Source organism: Sprattus sprattus (genome assembly GCF_963457725.1).
Source record: "Sprattus sprattus genome assembly, chromosome: 9".
In the NCBI taxonomy this organism is placed as follows: domain Eukaryota; kingdom Metazoa; phylum Chordata; class Actinopteri; order Clupeiformes; family Clupeidae; genus Sprattus; species Sprattus sprattus.
The window spans coordinates 27496319-27518227 of NC_137928.1; the positions used below are offsets into that span (position 1 = coordinate 27496319).

General features: G+C 40.1%; 1 protein-coding gene across 1 annotated transcript in view; it reads left to right on the plus strand.

The window, feature by feature from the left end:
• The first annotated feature begins 4376 nt into the window (after window positions 1-4376).
• The window catches only part of gosr1 (golgi SNAP receptor complex member 1), a 46831-nt gene continuing 29298 nt past the window's right edge, over window positions 4377-21909 (plus strand). The window contains exons 1-6 of the mRNA XM_080844254.1: window positions 4377-4409; window positions 6404-6515; window positions 6686-6773; window positions 6908-7015; window positions 7492-7583; window positions 20059-20133. Of these exons, the coding sequence (XP_080700380.1) occupies window positions 4379-4409; window positions 6404-6515; window positions 6686-6773; window positions 6908-7015; window positions 7492-7583; window positions 20059-20133 (506 nt within the window). The 5' untranslated portion in view covers window positions 4377-4378. The remainder of the gene's footprint in view (window positions 4410-6403; window positions 6516-6685; window positions 6774-6907; window positions 7016-7491; window positions 7584-20058; window positions 20134-21909) is intronic.

Consider the following 21909-nt stretch of genomic DNA (forward strand, 5'->3'; position numbering starts at 1 on the left):
ATTAATCGCAGAAAAAGGTAACAAGAATAAGAAGAAGAAGAAGAAGAAGAAGAAGAAGCCTAGGAATAACAATACAGGGCATTTCATGCACTGTAACTAGAAAATGCATTTCCTGAAGGAAATACCAGTGCATGAAATGCAAAGGTTAAGAAAGGAAGAAGAAAAGAAAGAAGAGTGAAAGAAGGAAAGAAGAAAGGAAAGAAGAGTGGAAGAAGGAAAGACAAAAGGAAAGAAGAGTGAAGAAAGGAGAGAAGAGCGGAAGAAGGAAAGAAGAAAGGAAAGAAGAGTGAAAGAAGGAAAGAAGAAAAGAAAGAAGAGTGAAGAAAGGAAAGAAGAGTGGAAGGAGGAAAGAAGAAAAGAAAGAAGAGTGAAATAATGAAAGAACAAAGGAAAGAAGAGTGAAGGAAGGAAAGAAGAGTGGAAGAAGGAAATAAGAAAAGAAAGAAGAGTGAAAGAAGGAAAGAACAAAGGAAAGAAGAGTGAAAGAAGAAAATAAGAAAGGAAAGAAGAGTGGAAGAAGGAAAGAATAGTGAACAAGAGTGGCTCTGGATGAAGAGATAAAGAGAGAGTGAAAATATTGAAAAAAGGAGATAAAAATGGATTGAAGAAGAGAGATTGAGTGTGAGAGAAAGTTGACTGAGAGAGAAAGATGGAGAGATGGAGAGAAAAAAAATAGAGAATGGATGGTGTCTTAATGTTCCTAGTTACAGTTAAATTGAGAGAGACAGAGAGAGTAGAGGTTCCTTTGATTTGGTGCAGCTGTCAGTGAAGCACAGGTGCAAGCCAGTTTAAAGACCCTATTATGATGTCATAATGGCCCAATGTAAGTCAATGGGAGACATTTATATTCGTTTTTCTTTAATATCTTAAAAAGTATAAAGTTTAGAAAAGTGAAAAAAACATAGCATAAGTGTCGTTTACAAGACCTACGCGACAAAGTTTGAATGAAGTTTCTACGTTAAGCGGTTCGGGCTGAATTAATCGCAGAAAAAGGTAACAAGAATAAGAAGAAGAAGAAGAAGAAGAAGAAGAAGAAGAAGAAGAAGAAGAAGAAGAAGCCTAGGAATAACAATACAGGGCATTTCATGCACTGTAATAAGAAGAAGAAGAAGCCTAGGAATAACAATACAGGGCATTTCATGCACTGTAACTAGAAAATGCATTTCCTGAAGGAAATACCAGTGCATGAAATGCAAAGGTTAAGAAAGGAAGAAGAAAAGAAAGAAGAGTGAAAGAAGGAAAGAAGAAAGGAAAGAAGAGTGGAAGAAGGAAAGACAAAAGGAAAGAAGAGTGAAGAAAGGAGAGAAGAGTGGAAGAAGGCAAGAAGAAAGGAAAGAAGAGTGAAAGAAGGAAAGAAGAAAAGAAAGAAGAGTGAAGAAAGGAAAGAAGAGTGGAAGAAGGAAAGAAGAAAAGAAAGAAGAGTGAAATAATGAAAGAAGAAAGGAAAGAAGAGTGAAGGAAGGAAAGAAGAGTGGAAGAAGGAAATAAGAAAAGAAAGAAGAGTGAAAGAAGGAAAGAATAAAGGAAAGAAGAGTGTAAGAAGGAAAGAAGAGTGAAGAAAGGAAAGAAAAGTGGAAGAAGGAAAGAAGAGTGGATGAAGGGAAAAAGAAAGGCAAGAAGAGTGGAAGAAGGAAAGAAAAATGGAAGAAGAAAATAAGAAAGGAAAGAAGAGTGGAAGAAGGAAAGAAGAGTGAACAAGAGTGGCTCTGGATGAAGAGATAAAGAGAGAGTGGAAATATTGAAAAAAGGAGATAAAAATGGAGTGAAGAAGAGAGATTGAGTGTGAGAGAAAGTTGACAGAGAGAAAGATGGAGAGATGGAGAGAAAAAAAAATAGAGAATGGATGGTGTCTTAATGTTCCTAGTTACAGTTAAATTGAGAGGGACAGAGAGAGAAGAGGTTCCTTTGATTTGGCACAGGTGTCAGTAAAGCACAGGTGCAAGCCAGTTTAAAGACCCTATTATGATGTCATAATGGCCCAATGTAAATCAATGGGAGAAATTTATATTTGTTTTTCTTTAATATCTTAAAAAGTATAAAGTTTAGAAAAGTGAAAAATACATAGCATAAGTGTCGTTTACAAGACCTACACGACAAAGTTTGAATGAAGTTTCTACGTTAAGCGGTTCGGGCTGAATTAATCGCAGAAAAAGGTAACAAGAATAAGAAGAAGAAGAAGAAGAAGAAGAAGAAGCCTAGGAATAACAATACAGGGCATTTCATGCACTGTAACTAGAAAATGCATTTCCTGAAGGAAATACCAGTGCATAAAATGCAAAGGTTAAGAAAGGAAGTAGAAAAGAAAGAAGAGTGAAAGAAGGAAAGAAGAAAGGAAAGAAGAGTGGAAGAAGGAAAGACAAAAGGAAAGAAGAGTGAAGAAAGGAGAGAAGAGTGGAAGAAGGAAAGAAGAAAGGAAAGAAGAGTGGAAGAAGGAAAGAAGAAAAGAAAGAAGAGTGAAGAAAGGAAAGAAGAGTGGAAGAAGGAAAGAAGAAAAGAAAGAAGAGTGAAATAATGAAAGAAGAGTGAGGAAGGAAAGAAGAGTGGAAGAAGGAAATAAGAAAAGAAAGAAGAGTGAAAGAAGGAAAGAATAAAGGAAAGAAGAGTGGAAGAAGGAAAGAAGAGTGAAGAAAGGAAAGAAAAGTGGAAGAAGGAAAGAAGAGTGGATGAAGGAAAAAAGAAAGGCAAGAAGAGTGGAAGAAGGAAAGAAAAATGGAAGAAGAAAATAAGAAAGGAAAGAAGAGTGGAAGAAGGAAAGAAGAGTGAACAAGAGTGGCTCTGGATGAAGAGATAAAGAGAGAGTGAAAATATTGAAAAAAGGAGATAAAAATGGAGTGAAGAAGAGAGATTGAGTGTGAGAGAAAGTTGACTGAGAGAGAAAGATGGAGAGATGGAGAAAAAAAAATAGAGAATGGATGGTGTCTTAATGTTCCTAGTTAGAGTTAAATTGAGAGGGACAGAGAGAGAAGAGGTTCCTTTGATTTGGCACAGGTGTCAGTAAAGCACAGGTGCAAGCCAGTTTAAAGACCCTATTATGATGTCATAATGGCCCAATGTAAGTCAATGGGAGAAATTTATATTTGTTTTTCTTTAATATCTTAAAAAGTATAAAGTTTAGAAAAGTGAAAAATACATAGCATAAGTGTCGTTTACAAGACCTACGCGACAAAGTTTGAATGAAGTTTCTACGTTAAGCGGTTCGGGCTGAATTAATCGTAGAAAAAGGTAACAAGAATAAGAAGAAGAAGAAGAAGAAGAAGAAGAAGAAGCCTAGGAATAACAATACAGGGCATTTCATGCACTGTTACTAGAAAATGCATTTCCTGAAGGAAATACCAGTGCATGAAATGCAAAAGTTAGGAAAGGAAGAAGAAAAGAATAAGAAAGGAAAGAAGAGTGGAAGAAGGAAATAATAGTTGAAGAAGGAAAGAAAGGAAAGAAGAGTGAAAGAAGGAAAGAAGAAAGGAGAGTGAAGAAAGGAAAGAAAAGTGAAAGAAGGAAAGAAGAGTAGAAGAAAGGAAAGAAGAGTGGAAGAAGGAAAGAAGAGTGGAAGAGAAAAAGAGAGTGAAAATATTGAAAAAAGGAGAAGTGAAGAAGAGAGATTGAGTGTGAGAGAAAGTAGACTGAGAGGGATAGAGAGAAAGATGGAGAGATGGAGAGAAAAAAAAGTAGAGAATGGAAGGTGTCTTAATGTTCCTAGTTACAGTTAAATTGAGAGGGACAGAGAAGAGGTTCCTTTGATTTGGTGCAGCTGTCAGTGAAGCACAGGTGCAAGCCAGTTTAAAGACCCTATTATGATGTCATAATGGCCCAATGTAAGTCAATGGGAAAATTTAGATTCGTTTTTATTTAATATCCTAAAAAGTATAAAGTTTAGAAAAGTGAAAAATACATAGCATAAGTGTCCTTTACAAGACCTACGCGACAAAGTTTGAATGAAGTTTCTACGTTAAGCGGTTCGGGCTGAATTAATCGCAGAAAAAGGTAACAAGAATAAGAAGAAGAAGAAGAAGAAGAAGAAGAAGAAGAAGCCTAGGAATAACAATACAGGGCATTTCATGCACTGTAATAAGAAGAAGAAGAAGCCTAGGAATAACAATACAGGGCATTTCATGCACTGTAATAATAATAATAAGAAAATGCCTAGGAATAACAATACAGGGCATTTCATGCACTGTAATTAAATTACGGGGGGGGAAATTAACTTTTCCACGATTTTTTTTGATGCACCTGTACTGGAGACCGGAGAGAATTGTACAGTTGCCACTTTGACATTATCTTCCGAGACGCAAGATGGTGCTGTGTATCACATGGCAAATCTGTTGAATGGCTGTAACCTTTTTTCCGTGTTCCACGCTGCCAGTGACGTTGAACAACAAAGATGGCAGGGGGAAACAGCAATTACTGGGAAGGTGAGGTGGCAAAGAGATTCAACTTCGTTGCGAGGGATGAAATAGTGAAGTAACGAGCTATTTAAGTTCAAATTATCTCTCTTGGTTGTTGTTGTTTGAGGACATTTGCATTTCTGAACGAATAAAATGTAACTCAAGCCTGTCGCTTAATTTCAGTCGTAGGCTAGCTAGTTGGCTAGCTATCTATCCTATCTGTCTAGGCATTTCAAGCTTAGCAGCGCTAGATGACTATGCTAAGAGCTAGTTAGCCCGACACTGGAGGCTAGCAAGATAGCATTGACTCAGTTAGCAACAGCAGGAGCCGATGTAACATAATAGCAAATGCCATCTAGTTTTAGTGAAAGTAGTCTTGTGAGACAGGTGTTTTATTAAATGTTTTGACAGTTTATGTCACTAACTCTATTCACCCTGTCTTTAGCAGTCACTGAACTGTATGTTGTAATGTCTTTTGGCTGTGTAGCTAACAAAGTGCTTTGTGAAGTAACCGGGTGACGTTAGTTAACGTTAGCCAGTAATTAAGGTATTTTTGAAACCCTATCGTAACCTTAGTCAAATTTGCTAGCTATCCTATCGCTAAGTTGTTCGAATAACGTTACGCAACTTCATTGGCGAGCAAATGTGGCTAATTAACTAAAGTTTTAATATTCCGAGTTTAACTTATTTAATGATGACAGGTAGCTGCTAAGGTTGAATGGTAACGTGTTACTTTCTTTGAGTGATTTTTCTCAGTCTGTCCTGTTAAATGTCTGCTGCTGTCTTGACATAATTTCTTGCTATCATTAAGAATGTTACTTCACCTCAAGAACTCCCTTACTTGATACACACATCACTTAGGCCCCATTTACACGGAGCCTAGAGTCACTGAATCGGGTTAATTTTTCACATGAATCGAATCTTTTAATTTCGTAAGGATGGAGCCTGGTAACGAGAGATTTGCGTAAGGACGAACCCAGCCGATTGGGATGAACCGGCTGTTGTACATACCCCACGCCTGTTGGTGGCGCTTTAGCACTGCTACAGACAACTGAAAAAAAACGTGAAAAAACATAGAAGAAAAGACAGGAGCACAGCACACGGATAAACACATTACACAAGACATTCAAGCTCCAATTAGCAACGTTTAGCCTAACCACATAGCCTACATTTAATCTGCACAGTAATACATTATGGTGGTTAATAAAATCAGTGGTCAGTGCAGACTATAGGTTATGCGAAAATTAATTCTATTTTCTATTGATTTAAAGAGTTTGGAACAGTGCAACATGTCATGTCTGTCATCCCATTTCCCATGAGGCTTTGCTCTGACCATTCTACATTCATTTATGAACAAAAAAGCTAATTAAATCGCTGGCCAATTTCTATTTGTGGTCATAAAAGTTATGTAATGTCTGAATAAAAATAATTAGATCAAGATAGGAGGCTAAACAAAAATCAGTAGGCTGGATTAATGAGAGTGAGTGCGAGACACACCATGAGTGAGATGTAGAGAGACAACAATTGTTATATTGGTTGGAGATCGCGATGCAATCAAGTGGGACAATGACATCATCAGGTTGCGTGAATCCGTGCACACGAACACTAGCCCCCGTACCGATTCAAATCTACTCACTTTCTACCCCCGATTCGAATCGTTGCAAATACCGTGTGCGGATAGAGAGTGTTTGTCTAAATGATAGGGCTATTTGTGTTCATTTCGGACGCAGACAAACTCGGCTCCGTCTAAATGGCCTCTTAAAGTTAGTGCTCGCCAATCACTAACTGGTGTAAATAACAGTCAACTTTAGTCTTTGGCTTCTAGTGAATGTTTCATGTTCAATTTTAAATAGAAGTTCCCTTTACGCAAAAATGATTTTATGTCAAAACAACAATATATTGCACAATAATAGTATACTCTAAACAGATAAGAATGTGTTCAAAGCTTTTGCATTGTAAGTTGAGAACTAGTCAATTGTGTACTACTTGTAGTCAGAGAAGATTATGCTGATGTGTTTCAGATCTGCGAAAGCAGGCCCGACAGCTGGAGAACGAGCTTGATCTGAAACTGGTTTCCTTCAGTAAGCTGTGCACCAGTTATAGCAGCTCCAGGGATGGGCGTCGAGGAGACAGGTAGGCTTGTGTGCATTCTCTCAAAGAGGCTAAAGACATCCATGTTGTGTGCAACACTTTATTTTCATGTAGTTATGAGACTGTCCTCTGTGTCTTAAACATGAATAACTTTTAATGTGATTTGACATAACTGTTTTAACTTAGTCCATTATTTTTTTCTCTGCGTTAAGTTCGGACACAACTCCACTCCTCAACAACTCCACCCAGGATAGGATGTTTGAGGCCATGTCTGTTGAGATTGAGCAGCTACTGGCAAAAGTAAGATTCCTGCATCCCATTCACCTAGAACTCTAGTCACCTAGGCCTTTTTACTGCCAGCCTTTATTTCACACAACTGTTTCCATTTTGTCTTCTGACCTTCCAACTCTTTCCCTTTTTTCTCTCTTTCTCAGCTCACGGGTATAAATGATAAGATGGCGGAGTACAGCAGCACGCCAGGCGTCACATCCCTCAATGCTGCCCTGATGCACACGCTCCAGCGACACAGAGACATCCATCAGGTGAGGTGGACCCCCTCTCAGAGGCTTCTTCGCTGTCTGCCTCTGTCAAACTACTGGATCCCTTTGAGCACTGTAGCAGTTCTGGTCAAAATACCAGGGTCCACATAATACAGAGATGTAGAACTTGACTGGAGGTCTGACACAGCTCTGTGGAATCTGTGTGAAATGGATATGAAAATGTTTAGTGCTACAGTTTTTCTCTAATAGTAATGGTATGTCTAGAGGACCTGATCCATGGGGACTCATTGTAATTGATTACTAATGAAGTTCATTGAATTAAAAAAATATGGGCATCAGAAGTTTTCTTTTGCTGTTTCCACCACAGAATGTTATCCTTGTTAGGGAGAATTAGTAGGCATCCCACCAAAGTGGTGAACCATGAAGCCATGAACACTGAAGGATGGTGCTGGATTACAGTCTGTGTTTTCTTTTACTATGGGAAAAGACCATGACTCTCCCTTATCTGGGCTTTCTAGGATTACACTCATGAATTTCACAAAACTAAATCCAACTTTCTGGCGATCAGAGAAAGGGAGGATCTACTGGGATCTGTCAGAAAGGACATTGAGTGAGTATCTGAAATCATCTTAATTGTGTTGAAATCAGCTTACAGTGTTCACAAGCAGTGATTTTATACAGGTGAGGTACCCTGAATCTTGAAATGTTATTTTGTTGGTGGCAGTGAACGCTGTTGAGGTCTTTGTCATCAAAAATGTTTCTATTGATGGTCAGGACTTTCAAATGGAAACCTGGACTTTACATAGTGCCTCAACATATACACGGACATCCCAGTCCATACGGTTGAGTTCAGACTAAACAGTTGTCAGCTATATTCTGTTGCTACTCAATAAAATGTTTTTGTTTGTCAACCAGTACCTTCTTCCTAAGAATTGGCTTGAGTATTCGAGCCTGAGTATTTGACGTTGTATGAGAACATGCTGATGTTGAACATCGTTGTTAGAGGAACTTGGCATGACAAAGTCCTGTCTATTGCAAATGGCCTCTCTTAGAAATGTTGGTAAATAAGGCATAAGGCAGTTGCCTGCTGTGTCCTTTTCACAAATTTCACGGGGATCATTATGCTTTTGGTCAGGCCCGGGGTGGGTAATCGGGAGAATCGGGAGCTTTCCCGATGGGCCGCTTCACTTCTGGGCCGGTCGAGAATTTAATTTTTTGACATTTGTCATGTTCGTTCATCTTCTCTTAAAGTAGGCTAAACACGTGTCACATTCTGACACCGCAGCCTCTGCATGGGTTGTACCATGCGAGGAAGTTCTCCCCTCCCAAATAGAGTTGGTTGGGTCCACAGCCCGTCTTTTCCAAAAAGTTCTCTCATTAGACTGCTGCTGGGCCGGCCCAAACGCAACGATACGAGGCAGGGAGGATGGATGGGAGGAAAAGGCCATAGGAGGGGCTGAAAAAGCCAGTTTGAAATAAAGAAAGGCAATGGAGGAGGATGCTGCCAAATGTGCCAAGTTTACCGATTTATTTTCAAGAGGTAAAAACACAAGTGGCAACTGGTAAAGAGAGACATAGGCCTAATGATTAGCAACGTAAATATTCGGCTAGCATTGTAGCGTTGGTTAATATCGTTGTAGCGTTGTAAACCTATTCGCAAGCAAAATATTACATTTAATTGAAATATTAGCCTTTTTATAATCACCCAATACATGGTAAAATGACTCCTGCTGAAAATGATGAGCACGAAATGTGCAATGAGGAGGCCATGACTACAGGGACAGGTGGAGAGGTTAACCAAATAAACAATATGAATTAAAGTTATTTAATGTAAGAAAGAGCAGTATATGACAGAAATTGGATAAATGATGAAAGAAAAGAATGACAGGGGAGATTTTAGATGATGAACCAGTTGTCTCATCTGATGTTGCTTTTGAAGTGAATGTCCATAATGATATTCTGGACACTGGCAGGTAGCATGGATAGGAGGTTTTCAGCAAATGCAAAACTTGCCTTAGATTTGGCTTGTCTTGACCCTAAAAACATTCCTGAAATAAAGATAGATGGGCTCCCTAACTCAGCACTCCAGGAAATCAGCAAATGTCTGCTTACGTTTGATTACAGAGTTACTGTTAGCACATTACAAACGGAGCTGTCTAGCCTGGCATACCAGTGGGAGAGACTGAAAAAGTCCTCTTTTGAAGGTTGTACTGTCAGGGCATGTAGGCTAGTGAGATGGCACAGGAAGGTCAGGAGAATAGTGGCGGACTACCATATATGGAAGAACCAGAGATGGAGCTTGAAAGCAGGACCTGTTCCTCCTGCAAAAACTGTGCCATTTGTGCCCATTTAATACTCTCACTGTACAACCTCCTCACAGATGCTTATCATGTCATTAGGTAAGCATATAAGTTTGGGTTGACTTTGTCCATCACACAGGTTGCATGTGAGAGAAGCTTTCCAAACCCTAACATTTGTGAAGAATAGGCTTTGAAGCTCATTGAGTCAGGAGAACTTGGAGGATTTCATGTTAAAAGGAAATCCTCATGTCTAGAAGCAGTGACACAGTTATAGATAAAGTGGCTGAAACCAGTGCAATTCTTAGGCGGTTACTGATGCTGTAGATGCTGTTGGTGCTATTCCCAATGTAACTGTTTACTGTACTGTGAGTTGAACTGTAAACATTGGATCAATATCCTCGTTGTTGAAGAGTGGGATAGGTTTCAAATGCTTTATTTATTTATTTCTGCTTTTGTTAATTATCAACCTATCCTTGTGGAATAGCGGAATATTTTTTGTTGACTTCTCAGTTTAAGTGGATTTTTATTTAACTTTTACATTATTTGTTGAACCATGGTATTAATAAAAAGAAAAATCAGAATAGTAAGAGCTGAACTGTTGCTTCATTTATCCAATTTCCGCTACCATGGAAAAAGTGGGCCGGTCATGGGCCTGAAATTCCCGGGCTGAAAAGTGGCCCCACTCCGGCCCTGCTTTTGGTGATTGTTAGATCGTCTTTGGGTTAGTTTGTGGTGATGGAAATGGACATTGTCTTCAGTTAACATCAAGCCCTTGTTGATGTTATGACTTACACCAACCCCCACATCTCACACACCAGGCCCTAGAGAAAATCTAGGTCTCCAAACTCGTCTCAACCAATGCCTTCCACGCCTCAACCCTTTGATCTAATTAGTACAGGAAATCATCCTTGTTTTATTCAGAGGTGCAGGGCAAGGCATGACGTAAAACCAGTCAGCATCAGTCACTGTGGTTACATGTTTCTGAATTTCTGGCTTTATCCGATTTAAATCGAAGATCCATTTCATGTAACTCCAAATATCTGGATTTTTTTATCTCCGACTAAAGTCCGAATTACACCCCTAGATAACTCAATCGGAGTTAGTTGTTTATCGGAGTACGTGCGCATATGTAACTTTTGAAATCAGAGAATCAACTGGAGATTACGTCTTTGCGCATGCTTGACATCCCGTCCATAGATATACATGCATCATATATGTAGGGTTGGGTACAGAGAACCGGTACCAATACGGCACCGGTTCCATACAACAGATACCTACCCGGACCGAAATGCAACGCAGATTTCGGTGCTTCCTTTCGGTGCCTGAGCAGATCATTTTTTTTTTTTTTTTTTTTTTAATTCAAATTTTTATAATTTAACAAAACTAGCGATAGCTAACGAGAATTAACGTTAGTGGCGTAGATCTTTCTGAGTACGATCTGTATACTTGTTTGTGTTGATAACAGATTTCGTGGGGCACATATAAAACTGCTCCATCTCCCAATATAGACTCTCGCCTGTGTCGCTCACGCTGCATTCCGTATGGGACTAGTGGAAACGGGATTTGTGTTGAGGAGTTGCCATGGTAATGGGTTGACTTGCATGTGGTTTCGGTTTCAAGATAAGTGTGGTTGTTCTAAGCAGAAGTTGGATACGCTTTAATAAACGGAGAGCTACCGTCTCATCCAAAGATATTCCTTCTCAATGGGAGTTCTTAAGAGAGCACTAACTTGGACGCTACAATAACATTGCAACAGTCTGACAGCGAAGAGCAGGCAGCCTTGCACAGAGCAAGCACAAACAGAGCTAGCCATCAATATAACGGAGAAAATGTCGAAAGGTAAACGATCAAAAGTGTGGCTGTATTTCGCACAAAAAGATTCAAACAACGCGACGTGCAGCATATGCAACAACAAAATTGCGTGTAAATGGGGGAGAGAACTCAAGAGGCCCTGAAGCTAAACTTTTAAAGGGGCAGTACACATTCACGAAACCAGTGGGTTTAAATAAATGCAAACTAATTAATATTTGTTTTACTCTGAAGGCAAACATGCTCATATTTCTGCAAAAGTATTACTGAAGTGTGAAGTGTGTGTACAGAGTTTGTTATGTATTTATTTATATTTATTTAAGTATACTGTAAACAGTTGTTATAAGTTAATATATTGTTCATAGTTTGAAGTTAAAAGGTTTGAAGCCAAGTGTTTTGTATTTATTTTTATTTATAGTATACCTCAAACAGTTAATATATTGTTAAATTTAAAGAAAACTATTTGCCTTGGCAATAAATAAGCCTAATGTCTTTAATTAAAAAAAAAAAAAAAGTATCGGTTCTGGCACCGTTTAGGCACCGGTATCGTTTTAAAAGTATCGGTTATGTACCGGTATCGGAAAAAACCCAAACGATACCCATCCCTACATATATGTCTATGATATGATAATCGCTGCTAGATGCTAGATACTGTTCTTGTGCTCCACATCTCATTCACTTTGAAATACTGAAACGAAATCTAAATGATCAAGACCATGGACCATTTTCTTTGCCCTCATGTGCTGCATATCAGAAATGGCCAACAGAAAAGCGAATTATTCTGACGGCTCCTATTACCATGGAGACAATAAACAAAGCTAACTTTAGTATCTAAATAAGAACTGCATATCAGAAATGGCTAACAGAAAAGTTTTGTCTCAACCAGAGACATGTATATGTCTATGGTCTCTACTGTTCATACTAAGTGGCGGTGTTACATGGAATTACGCCCCGGGCGAGACCCCCTCCGAGCGCTCAAAAGCAGCTATCAGTGTCAAGATGATATCCCAAGAGGCTCTAGGCAACTTTTTGAGACAGAAGGACCTGAATGCGTCTAGAAGCCTTCAAAAGGGACTTCATTATGCAATGGAGGGATATGTTCAAAATGTAAAACTAGATATGATGGATGACAAGCTTAAATTGGAGGCAAGAATTTACAGATCTCATTGCAACAAGGAGAATGCATCTCAAGCACATCACGATTGCAGATGACAACATCCCATACCATCATTGTTCATGCACCGCAGGGAAAGATTACATTAATTTGCCTTTAGTTAATTTAAAACTCATCTGGAGAGAGGCACTGAGATGTAGACCTGACAGGGCAGTGTCCTAGCGTAGCTGCTAGGTCAGTTATCTGACTGTGTCAAACATCGGCCATTCTGTTAAACAATCAAAATGCTAAGTTTAATAATGGTTTAACAATCAATGTGCTCATTTTAGTAGCTAATGGATTAAGATGACAACGTGAACGTTTGCCGAAAACATACACAGTCCGATAATTAACACCATAACGATAACTGTCTAGCTAGCTAGCGAATAGCTATCGTTAGCTAGTTTTAACCAGAGATAACTTGCCTAAGCCTAGCATAGCATCAGTGGTGAAAGTAAGACGGTACTCACAATGACAAAAATGTGAATAATGAGTTTATTACTTTAGCAGAGGGAAATTTCAACCTAACAAGTTCCATTTGGGAGACCCAGAGGTAAACTGTCCCCCGCGCCCCCTCACACAGGATCTATGCAAGGCACCTTCTTAGGGAGCAGGGGTACCTGCAGCCGCAGGGGGCGCCAATTTGCCAATTCCCCACACAGTGATATGATCTATAGATAATAGAAAACCAGATGATTTTTTTTTTTTTTTTTAAGTGCTCGAGCCGCCCCCCACGTGTCATGAAAAAGTGCCGCCCCAGGCGGCTGCCCGGGTTCGCCCGTGTCTAAAACCGCCACTGATACTAATGGCACGTTTTTTATGAATATCCTGCAGACTGTCTCACAAGCTTATTCTTGTTGATTATGAACAAACATAACACAAGAGGGCCGGATAGATATGAGCACCTTTATAGCCCCTCCTTAAACACGTATAAGGACGTTCACATGACCGCAAATTCATGGAGAGAAATACTATCCCATTTTCACAGGAAACTTCACCTGCACACAGCAATCAGGGCATATGTGTCAAACGCGATAAAAGATACTGCTCTGATCTATTCCCATTCCATACTGAATATTCTGTTTAGATCAAAGGTTTGTTGCGACATACCGTGATATTTCAGATGATAGTTATGTGGTAGCCTCTACCAATGTGTTGACATTAGAAAAACGTTGACTGCGACTGTTTTGGACAGAACGCGCTAAATCACTGAACAAATATTTTCATATTACTTTTCCACCACTTGTTAGTCACGTCATCCATTCATATCGATGTGAATCAATCAATACTAATTAGTGCTGTCAAACGATTAAAATATTTAATCGCGATTAATCGCATTTTTGTCATAGTTAACTTAAAATTAATCGCGATTAAATTAATCAAAATTAATCGCGATCGCAAATTTTACCTATTCTAAATGCCCCTTCAATCATTTTTTTCCATCATTTTTATTTTATTTTAATGCTGTTATCAACATGGAAAAGTGGATTGGCTTGCTTTAAGCGATGTTTTATTTTATTGAAAAACAACATTGCTAAACAGGGCGGTACAAAATAAAATTATAGCTAAAGTGCACTTTTAAGATAAACAAGGACTCAGCCTATAGTGCAGTTAAACCATGGCTTAATATTTTTTGCTGCCAGCTGCCTGTTGACATTTTCAGACAACAGTGAAGCTCGCTTCTTTTGCACAACACAACTTTTAAAGGTAAACTTTCTATTCAGAAGCTGTTTATCATCCATTTCGCTGTATCGCGCTCATCATTCACTCAAACGTGACGTTAGCCTACTACAAAGTTTGGGAGGGCAAAATAACGTTAATCTAAAAAAAAAAAAAAATGCGTTAATCGCGCGATAAAAAAATTATCGGCGTTAAAATGGGTTCGCGTTAACGCCGTTAATTACGCGTTAAACTGACAGCACTAATACTAATACAACTTTAACTGTGATGTGTTTTTGTTTCATTTCACAACTTATTTACTGTATCAACGGTAGCAGGTGCCCGTTGTAAACATTCCACATTTGATTTGAACAGACCCGACCAAGATCTTGATTTTTCACTGCCATGTACTGTGAGATAATAGCAGTTGCCCCCCAAGGATAGCAAACCCCGACTTAAGCCATTATCGGATAAATGCCATCATGTAAACGTACTGACTGAGGTATGGCAGTCATGCTTGAAGTTAGTGGATTGAGTGATGCACTCACCATCAGCCTGTAATGTATTGAACCTTTCTTCTGCAATAAGGTATTGAGCCTTTTTCTTGATTAGTCATTGGTCATAAGTGTGTGTCACTTGATGATGAGAGACCCCTTCTTCTTTGTTCACACCTTGTGAAGTTTTGTTTTTATTGACTTGCTGTAATCCAGTCATCAGAGGCTAGAGAAGAGTGACAATAGACACACTGGAATATCTGATATTGAAAGAATAAGTGAGTGAGAGAGAGTTGAGAGTGTGAGTCTCTCCCAGAAAGAAATGTAAAATCTGGAAAAGGTGCCAGACCATGACTGCTCTGGTTGTTAATGACTACTTGATCCAAGATGCATCACCAAAGCACCTTGGCAGAAATCCACAGTGTTGTTTGTGAATAATTACTGTGATTCCAAACTGCCCTCTACACTGTTGCTGTAAATCACAGCATTTCCCCCAGATTAAATCCTCACTGCTTGCTGTAGCAGCATACTTTCCCATCCCCCAGTAACTGTAAACATCCTTGTGGCACTTGTTTGGGCTGATTCCAAAAGCTATCCTGAACACATTCCTTGTCCTCAGCAAAGTAGCCATGCCCTTCTTTCATACGACCCACTGTAAAAAGAAGGTAGTAAAAATCAGACGTCACACTTACGCATGCTTACTCAGACAGGATCTCTAAAGGCCGCTGATGTAGAATACTTTGGCTTGCATGCTGATCATTCCTTAACCTGTAGATCTAACTGAGTACCTGCCTATTGTTTGGCTTTACAGAAATGTAAAAGTAGGACCCCAATGCTATTTTAACCGACAAAATGCAATTGTGTTATGTCTAGTGATGGGTATCGTTTGGGTTTTATCCGATATCGGTACCGATATCGGTAAATGTGTACTGCCTCTTTTAGAGACTTGGATAATTTCTGGCTGATCTGCCATTGACTTTTTCCTTCTCCCCTCGTTACACACGCAATTGTTTTGTTGCATTTGCTGCACGTCGTGGTGTTTGAATCTTTTTGGCCTAAATATATCAACACTTTTGACCGTTTACCTTTCGATTTTTCTCTGTTAATTAAAAGGTTGATGGCTAGTTCTGTTTGTGCTTGCAACCTAGCAACAAAATAATTCATACAGATCATACTTACGCCACTACCGTTACTACTAGTTAGCTGTCGCTAGTTTTCTACTGTTTTGGAACCAGCCTCCGTGTTTCATGTTTGCAGCCTGAAATAAACACTGTTTATAAGACATTTTACGTAACATTTTACGTAACTTTTGTTGATTTAGTTGCATGATTTGTTGCTGTTATTTATTTCAATTGGCTCAGGTACCGAAAGGAAGCACCAAAATCTGCGTGACATTTCGGTCCGGGTAGGTACCGGTTGTATGGAACCGGTGCCATATTGGTACTGGTTCTCGGTACCCAACCCTAGTTATGTCACTTGTGCTGGTAGAGAGCTAATTTCAGTCCGTACATTCTGTACTTTCATACCATCAGATTTTCTTTCGCTGCTTCATACGGGCTACCTCTTTAACACAACATACTTGCCCCTGTGTGATAAGCACACAAACAACATACTGCACCTTCAGTCTCATATTAAGATGTTTACTGTTTTTTGTTTTGTTTGTTTGTTTTAAAAGCCATCACTTTCTGTACATTTTTGTTGCTGTGGTCACTCATAATTTTTTCTCTGAGCTTCTTTTTTTTCAATGTTTTCAAGAACCTTGTGTTGTCTACAGTGCAGTACACATTCTCTCTCTCTCTCTCTCTCTCTCCATGTTCCCTTTGTCTGTTTTGCTCCAGTTTGGTGGCACGTACAGAGTGTCCTTCAGACGAGTCCTTGACTGTGTGTCTGTTGCTGTGGAAGCTCCCTGCACAGAAAAATCAATCAGAAATAGCTGTTCAGTGTTAAAACTCCTCCTGTCAGCGAGTGAGGGAAATGTGTTACAGGCACATGTCATGGGAGGCATTGGCATGTTGGTCCTAATCTTAACCAGCATCAGGAATTGAAATTGTGCTGGTATTGACCCATCCACTTCCCAACATAACAGTAATGACACTAATGACTCCTTTGGATCTTCCCTACTAATTAGTAGAGAGTGGATCCATTGGCATATGGAATTCTGGCGTAGGCTTTGCTGCTTTTGTTATGGAATGAAGGCCTGTGGGGCCGACCGCTTGCCCTAATGAAATACCTACATAGACCTAAGTGTACCTAAGCTTACGTCTGAGCGCTATTGATCTTTGCCTCATGTACGTGACTCAGTGTTCTCTCTCTGGCCTCCACTAATGTGTACTAATGTCAGGTCCCTGATCAGTGAATGACACGCCAACACTCTGGTGTGGGTGTGGGTGTGGGTGTGCTTCTGTTGTTTACCAGACAGTGGGTGCTAGTTACTTATGTTAAAAACTAAGTCACATCTAGTTTAGATAGTAATCACAAGGCCATCTTGTGAATTTGTTGGCTTTTTGTCTTATGCCAGTAGGCTGTATCCTGAGTGGTAGTTTTCTGTCCTCAATTAAACAGCATTTGGTCGTTGTTTGTCCAAAAGCATTGCCCCTAAGCATGCTTCAGAGAAAGATCCATATGAAAATGCGACAGAAATTTCCCTTGTTGTTCCTCTCCTTCACCACTAGGTGTCGCTATCGCACCTTTCTTTTTAGGTCAGTCTTTGATGTGTCGCTTCATTGTTAAAGCTCCACTGCTTGTCACTTCATCCTCAGACGCCCTTCCGGTTACATGTGTCTTTTTACATACAGCATGCAGAGCTCCCAGTCAGAGGCAGAGGTGTTCATGGGCACACTTCCGCAGGACACACCCATGCTCCCTCTGACACTCATGCACGCACGCCTGCCTGTCCTGCCACCCCCAACGGAACAGACAGATCACAGCAGTGCGTGTTCCGCACCTGAAAATGCCACTTTGCAGTGTTGCCTGACCCCCCACAGGTGATGCAGAGCTGTGCCCTTTAGAGGGATGGTTAAGACGAGGAGGTCAGCTGTCATTTCAGTTTAGAGCTTCCAGATGGCTGATTAGACCTGGGAGACAGGCGGGCAAGCATACCCTCTCCAGATAAAGGCTACAAATGTACATGCATACACACTGAGAGAGGCACAGGCACAGGCACAGGCACAGGCACAGGCACAGGCACAGGCACAGGCACAGGCACAGGCACAGGCACAGGCACAGGCACAGGCACAGGCACAGGCACAGGCACAGGCACAGGCACAGGCACAGGCGATTTCAACACAGTTGCACCATACTGGTCGTCATCTGCCGTCACCCCCCAACACACACACATGTACACATACACACACAAATGAACATCTAGACGACATTAAAACCGTCCGTCTGTCTGGAGATGTTCTCTGATGGACATGCTGGTTAACGCAGTGGGGGGTTGCTTTCGTCTGTCGTCCCCTGATTAACTCCTGCAGAAGGGCTTAGCTCTTCCCATTCTCAGCACTCATTCATTATTCACAGGAAAAAGCTTTTCTGTGGTGAGCCCAACCCCTGCACACACACACACCCACGAACAGAAACAGCTTTTCCCACAGAGAGCAGCCAGGCAAATACTGCAAAACTAAGCCCCTTGCGTTTTCTACTAACTGCGTCAGAAGAAGAGTTGTTCACTTTGTGTCTGTTGTACTATTTTTCCCGGATGGGGCTGTTTATGGGAGAATGTCCTTGATTTGTTTATATGTATATATTCTGTATCCTCTTGTTCAGGCGCGCTGGAACCTCTTTCATGCCGGGGGTGCTGTCCAACGAGAATCTTAACATGTGAACAAATCCAAAACATACAACAACAAAACATATAACACGATCGATTATGTGGCCTGTTCCAGATCTCGGCATAAACTATAAACGTCATTAACATTAACAACTCCTGTGAATCCACAATAAAGCAATCGAAAGTTTGGTCTATGTTAATTTGCTCCTTTATCTTTAGATACCCTCAGATAAAGTACATAAACTATTAGCCTAAAATGTAGCCTTTGAACAGAATAGCCTGTGGCCAACGATTTACTCTGTCTTCGTCGTTGTTTACGTCATTGACTGTTCATCGCTAATTTAACTTATCATAACTATGCTCCTCGATAACAACTCCAAAATATGTTTCTGCTTATTGCTAGTCATTGCGACAGTTATGCGTGAGTGGAAAGTAGAAGAAGGTGCTGCAGCATCTCCATCTTCTAACTCGTCGCATTTTTGCCTAAAAAAAATCCAAGTTGGTCTACGGTTTTCTTCATCCGTTACAGTGCCAACTTCAGCACACACACGTGAACCTCATAGCAAGATCTCCATGCATACCTGTGATAACTAAAAACTAGCAAACCCATTTGTTTAACAATCATTTTCTTCCCCAAAGCAAAAATATGAGTTAAACCGTTTTAATATATATTTAATACATACAAATTTGTAAGAGCTTTATTTATTTTTCCCTGCCTGGAGCTAGGGGGTGCTGCAGCACCCTCAGCACCCCCCTTCCCGCGCCACTGCTCTTGTTCAATGTGAGTGAGTGAGAAAGAGATAGTTTAAATTGAATGAGACTGCCTCATCTCATAAAGCTCCTTGCTTTCTCAGCCTGCACAAGCATTTTTTGATTTTTTTTGTCATCTGGATATTGACAAGAGTACAATCAAACATGACACATTTAAAATATCTTCAATACTTTGAAAAATACACGTTCATTACACATTTCTAAGCCAAATATATAATTTTGAACTTGAAAATATCTGTCAATTCTTTGCTGACCAAAGGTTTACCTTATTAAAAATAAAAAATAAATGAAAAAAATAAAAATAGAAAATACAAATAAAAACACACACACAAACATGGGTAGCTTTCACATTACATATCGCAAAGATTAGAATACAAATAGAGTTCAAATTATTAAAATACATCATATTATTATGTTCTTTTAACAATTAAAAAAAAATCTGACCGTATAGGTTTAACATACTCAGTCCATCTAGTCCAGATCCAAAGAAATTTTTCTTTCTGAATTCTAAGTGAGAAAGACAGCTTTTCCATTATATAAATATCATGGATTATATCTATCCATTCATCCACTGTAGGTGGTTCTAATTTTAACCCTTTTCTTGTGATAGCTTTTTTACTTGCCACCAGAAGTATCAGTTTCCTAGCATCACTGTTCCACATCTCAAATGGAATATTCCCCAGGTAAAGGGTGTCAAACTTAAAGGGGATGTCAACCTCAAAAATAGCTTCCAAATTTTTATGAATCTCCCGCCAGTATGGAACTAAAATTGGGCATTCCCAGAAAACATGGAGGTGATTGGCTTCATTCAATCCACATAATCTCCAACAACGTTTTTGTAGGGGCGTGATAAAAAACCTTTTTTCAACAAAATTCTCGCCACATAGTTGAGCATGTGGATTCCCATTGTAATTCACATAATCTTTCCCAGTCCTCCTCAGAGATTGCACAAGCATTTCAATGAAGGAGAAATCTTTATCCCCAAGCTCAAGAGAGAGGTGTGTGTGTGTGTGTGTGTGTGTGTGTGTGTGTGTGTGTGTGTGTGTGTGTGTGTGTGTGTCTGGCTGTGTGCCATCACATATTTCCTTCCATGTATCTAAATTGGCTTGCTTCTTCTCTTCTCCCTGCAGGACATACAAGAGTGGTTCCGGAGTGAACAACAGAAGGACAGAGCTGTTTCTGAAGGAGCATGAGCATCTCAGAAAGTAAGCCCCTCCCTCCCTCCTTCCCCCTTCTCTCCCCGCACCTCACCCTCACCTCCAAGATTGCCTGGGTTTAGCAATTAGCATTAGCAATGCCCACAGATCCCAGTCTAGCGATTGGAAGGCACAGATTATTTAATGTGGCTGCATCACCATCTCAAATGAGCGCCTGCTGTTTTCCTCCAAAAACAATTGCAGGAGAAGCACTTTCCACATTGGACAGATGGTCGATATTTTGAGATGGATCCTTTTCTTTCTTTCTTTTTTTGGCGGGGGCTGGGGAAAGTCATCTTTGCATCAATGCATCGTGATGCTAGCATGAAAGATTTTGCATTGATGCAGGTAAAAAATGCAATAATATATATTTTTAAACAACATATTTAAATAATATGAAAGCAAGCATAATTCAATAATTAATTTACAGATAGCACTGGCAATACACACTGTGTAACTTTACATGCTCCTTAGAGTCTCAAATACAGTTAATGTAAACAAATCATTCCAAGCAAGCTTCATTGTGATGCATTGAGAATCGTTTCATAATTAAATTGTTACCCTTTGAATTGCAATCAAATCGTGAGGCTAGGGGGAGGGGAAAGAACATCTAGAGCCTTTGAGGTGGAGGATAATTAAGGCTAATTATCTTAGCCTGAAAACTCAATTAAGGTGGAACCCATAACTCATATATATGCAATTTTTCACACCATATATCAGCCTGCAATGAGAGATGGCTTTAAAATTCCTAAAGGTCAAAGTCTCATATTTATTAGATAAGACACGTGTGTATACACACATGGTCATGAACTACACACACACATTCACACACATTAATTTGTCATGGCTCAGGCCCATCACTCCGCTACATAATTTAGAAACTCTGAATTAATGAGGGTGTAGGTCAAAAACGTTAGTCAGCCCTAAGAGACAGTGCCTCCCCCAGGCAGCAGGGGGCAGGAGAGAGCCTGTCTGGGCAGCTGAGGGGAGCCCATCTGGGGTCCTCTATGTTGATCTCATTCATGGCCACTGTTGGCTGTCTGTCTCCACCAGACAAAACAGGATGTTATGTGTTCAGCGTGTTCCCCAAGCCCTTTCTGTAGAGCATGACATGCTCTCTTACAGGAGTGAACTTAATGTTCCTGGAGTTCACATGCTCTCTTACAGGAGTGAACTTAATGTTCCTGGAGTTCACATGCTCTCTTACAGGAGTGAACTTAATGTTCCTGGAGTTCACATGCTCTCTTACAGGAGTGAACTTAATGGAGTTCACATGCTCTTCTGTTATTGCTCCATATACATTTAATTTTTTTAGATGAAGTTAGTGTTTGAAAAGCAACATTTCCTTACAGGAGAACAGGAAGTGTGTGTATAAGCTTGATCTAGAGGGTTTACGATGCATACTCTCATATGGGAGCAGGGGCGACATGCTGACATCCACCTTACACAAGGCTCCAAGTACCTGGCAGATAGCCCTCCCTCTGTGCTGTGTGCAACTCAACATCACACTGTGACATGGTGTCTTCTGGGCAGTCAAATGTACAACCTCGAGTTATCAGTCGGCCAATCCTTCTTTCTACTCCTTAAATGTTTGACTCTGCGCTTCATCCCTCTGTAGACACACACACACACACACACACACACACACACAATATGGGTCAATTCACAAACCCTGTAGACCCCCATACTCTCCACAGACAGTCTTAAGTCCCAGTGCCATAGAAGTTACCTCCACTGGTCTCTCAACTTATCCCCCAGTCCCTACAGAAGGCTGTTGATCGCACC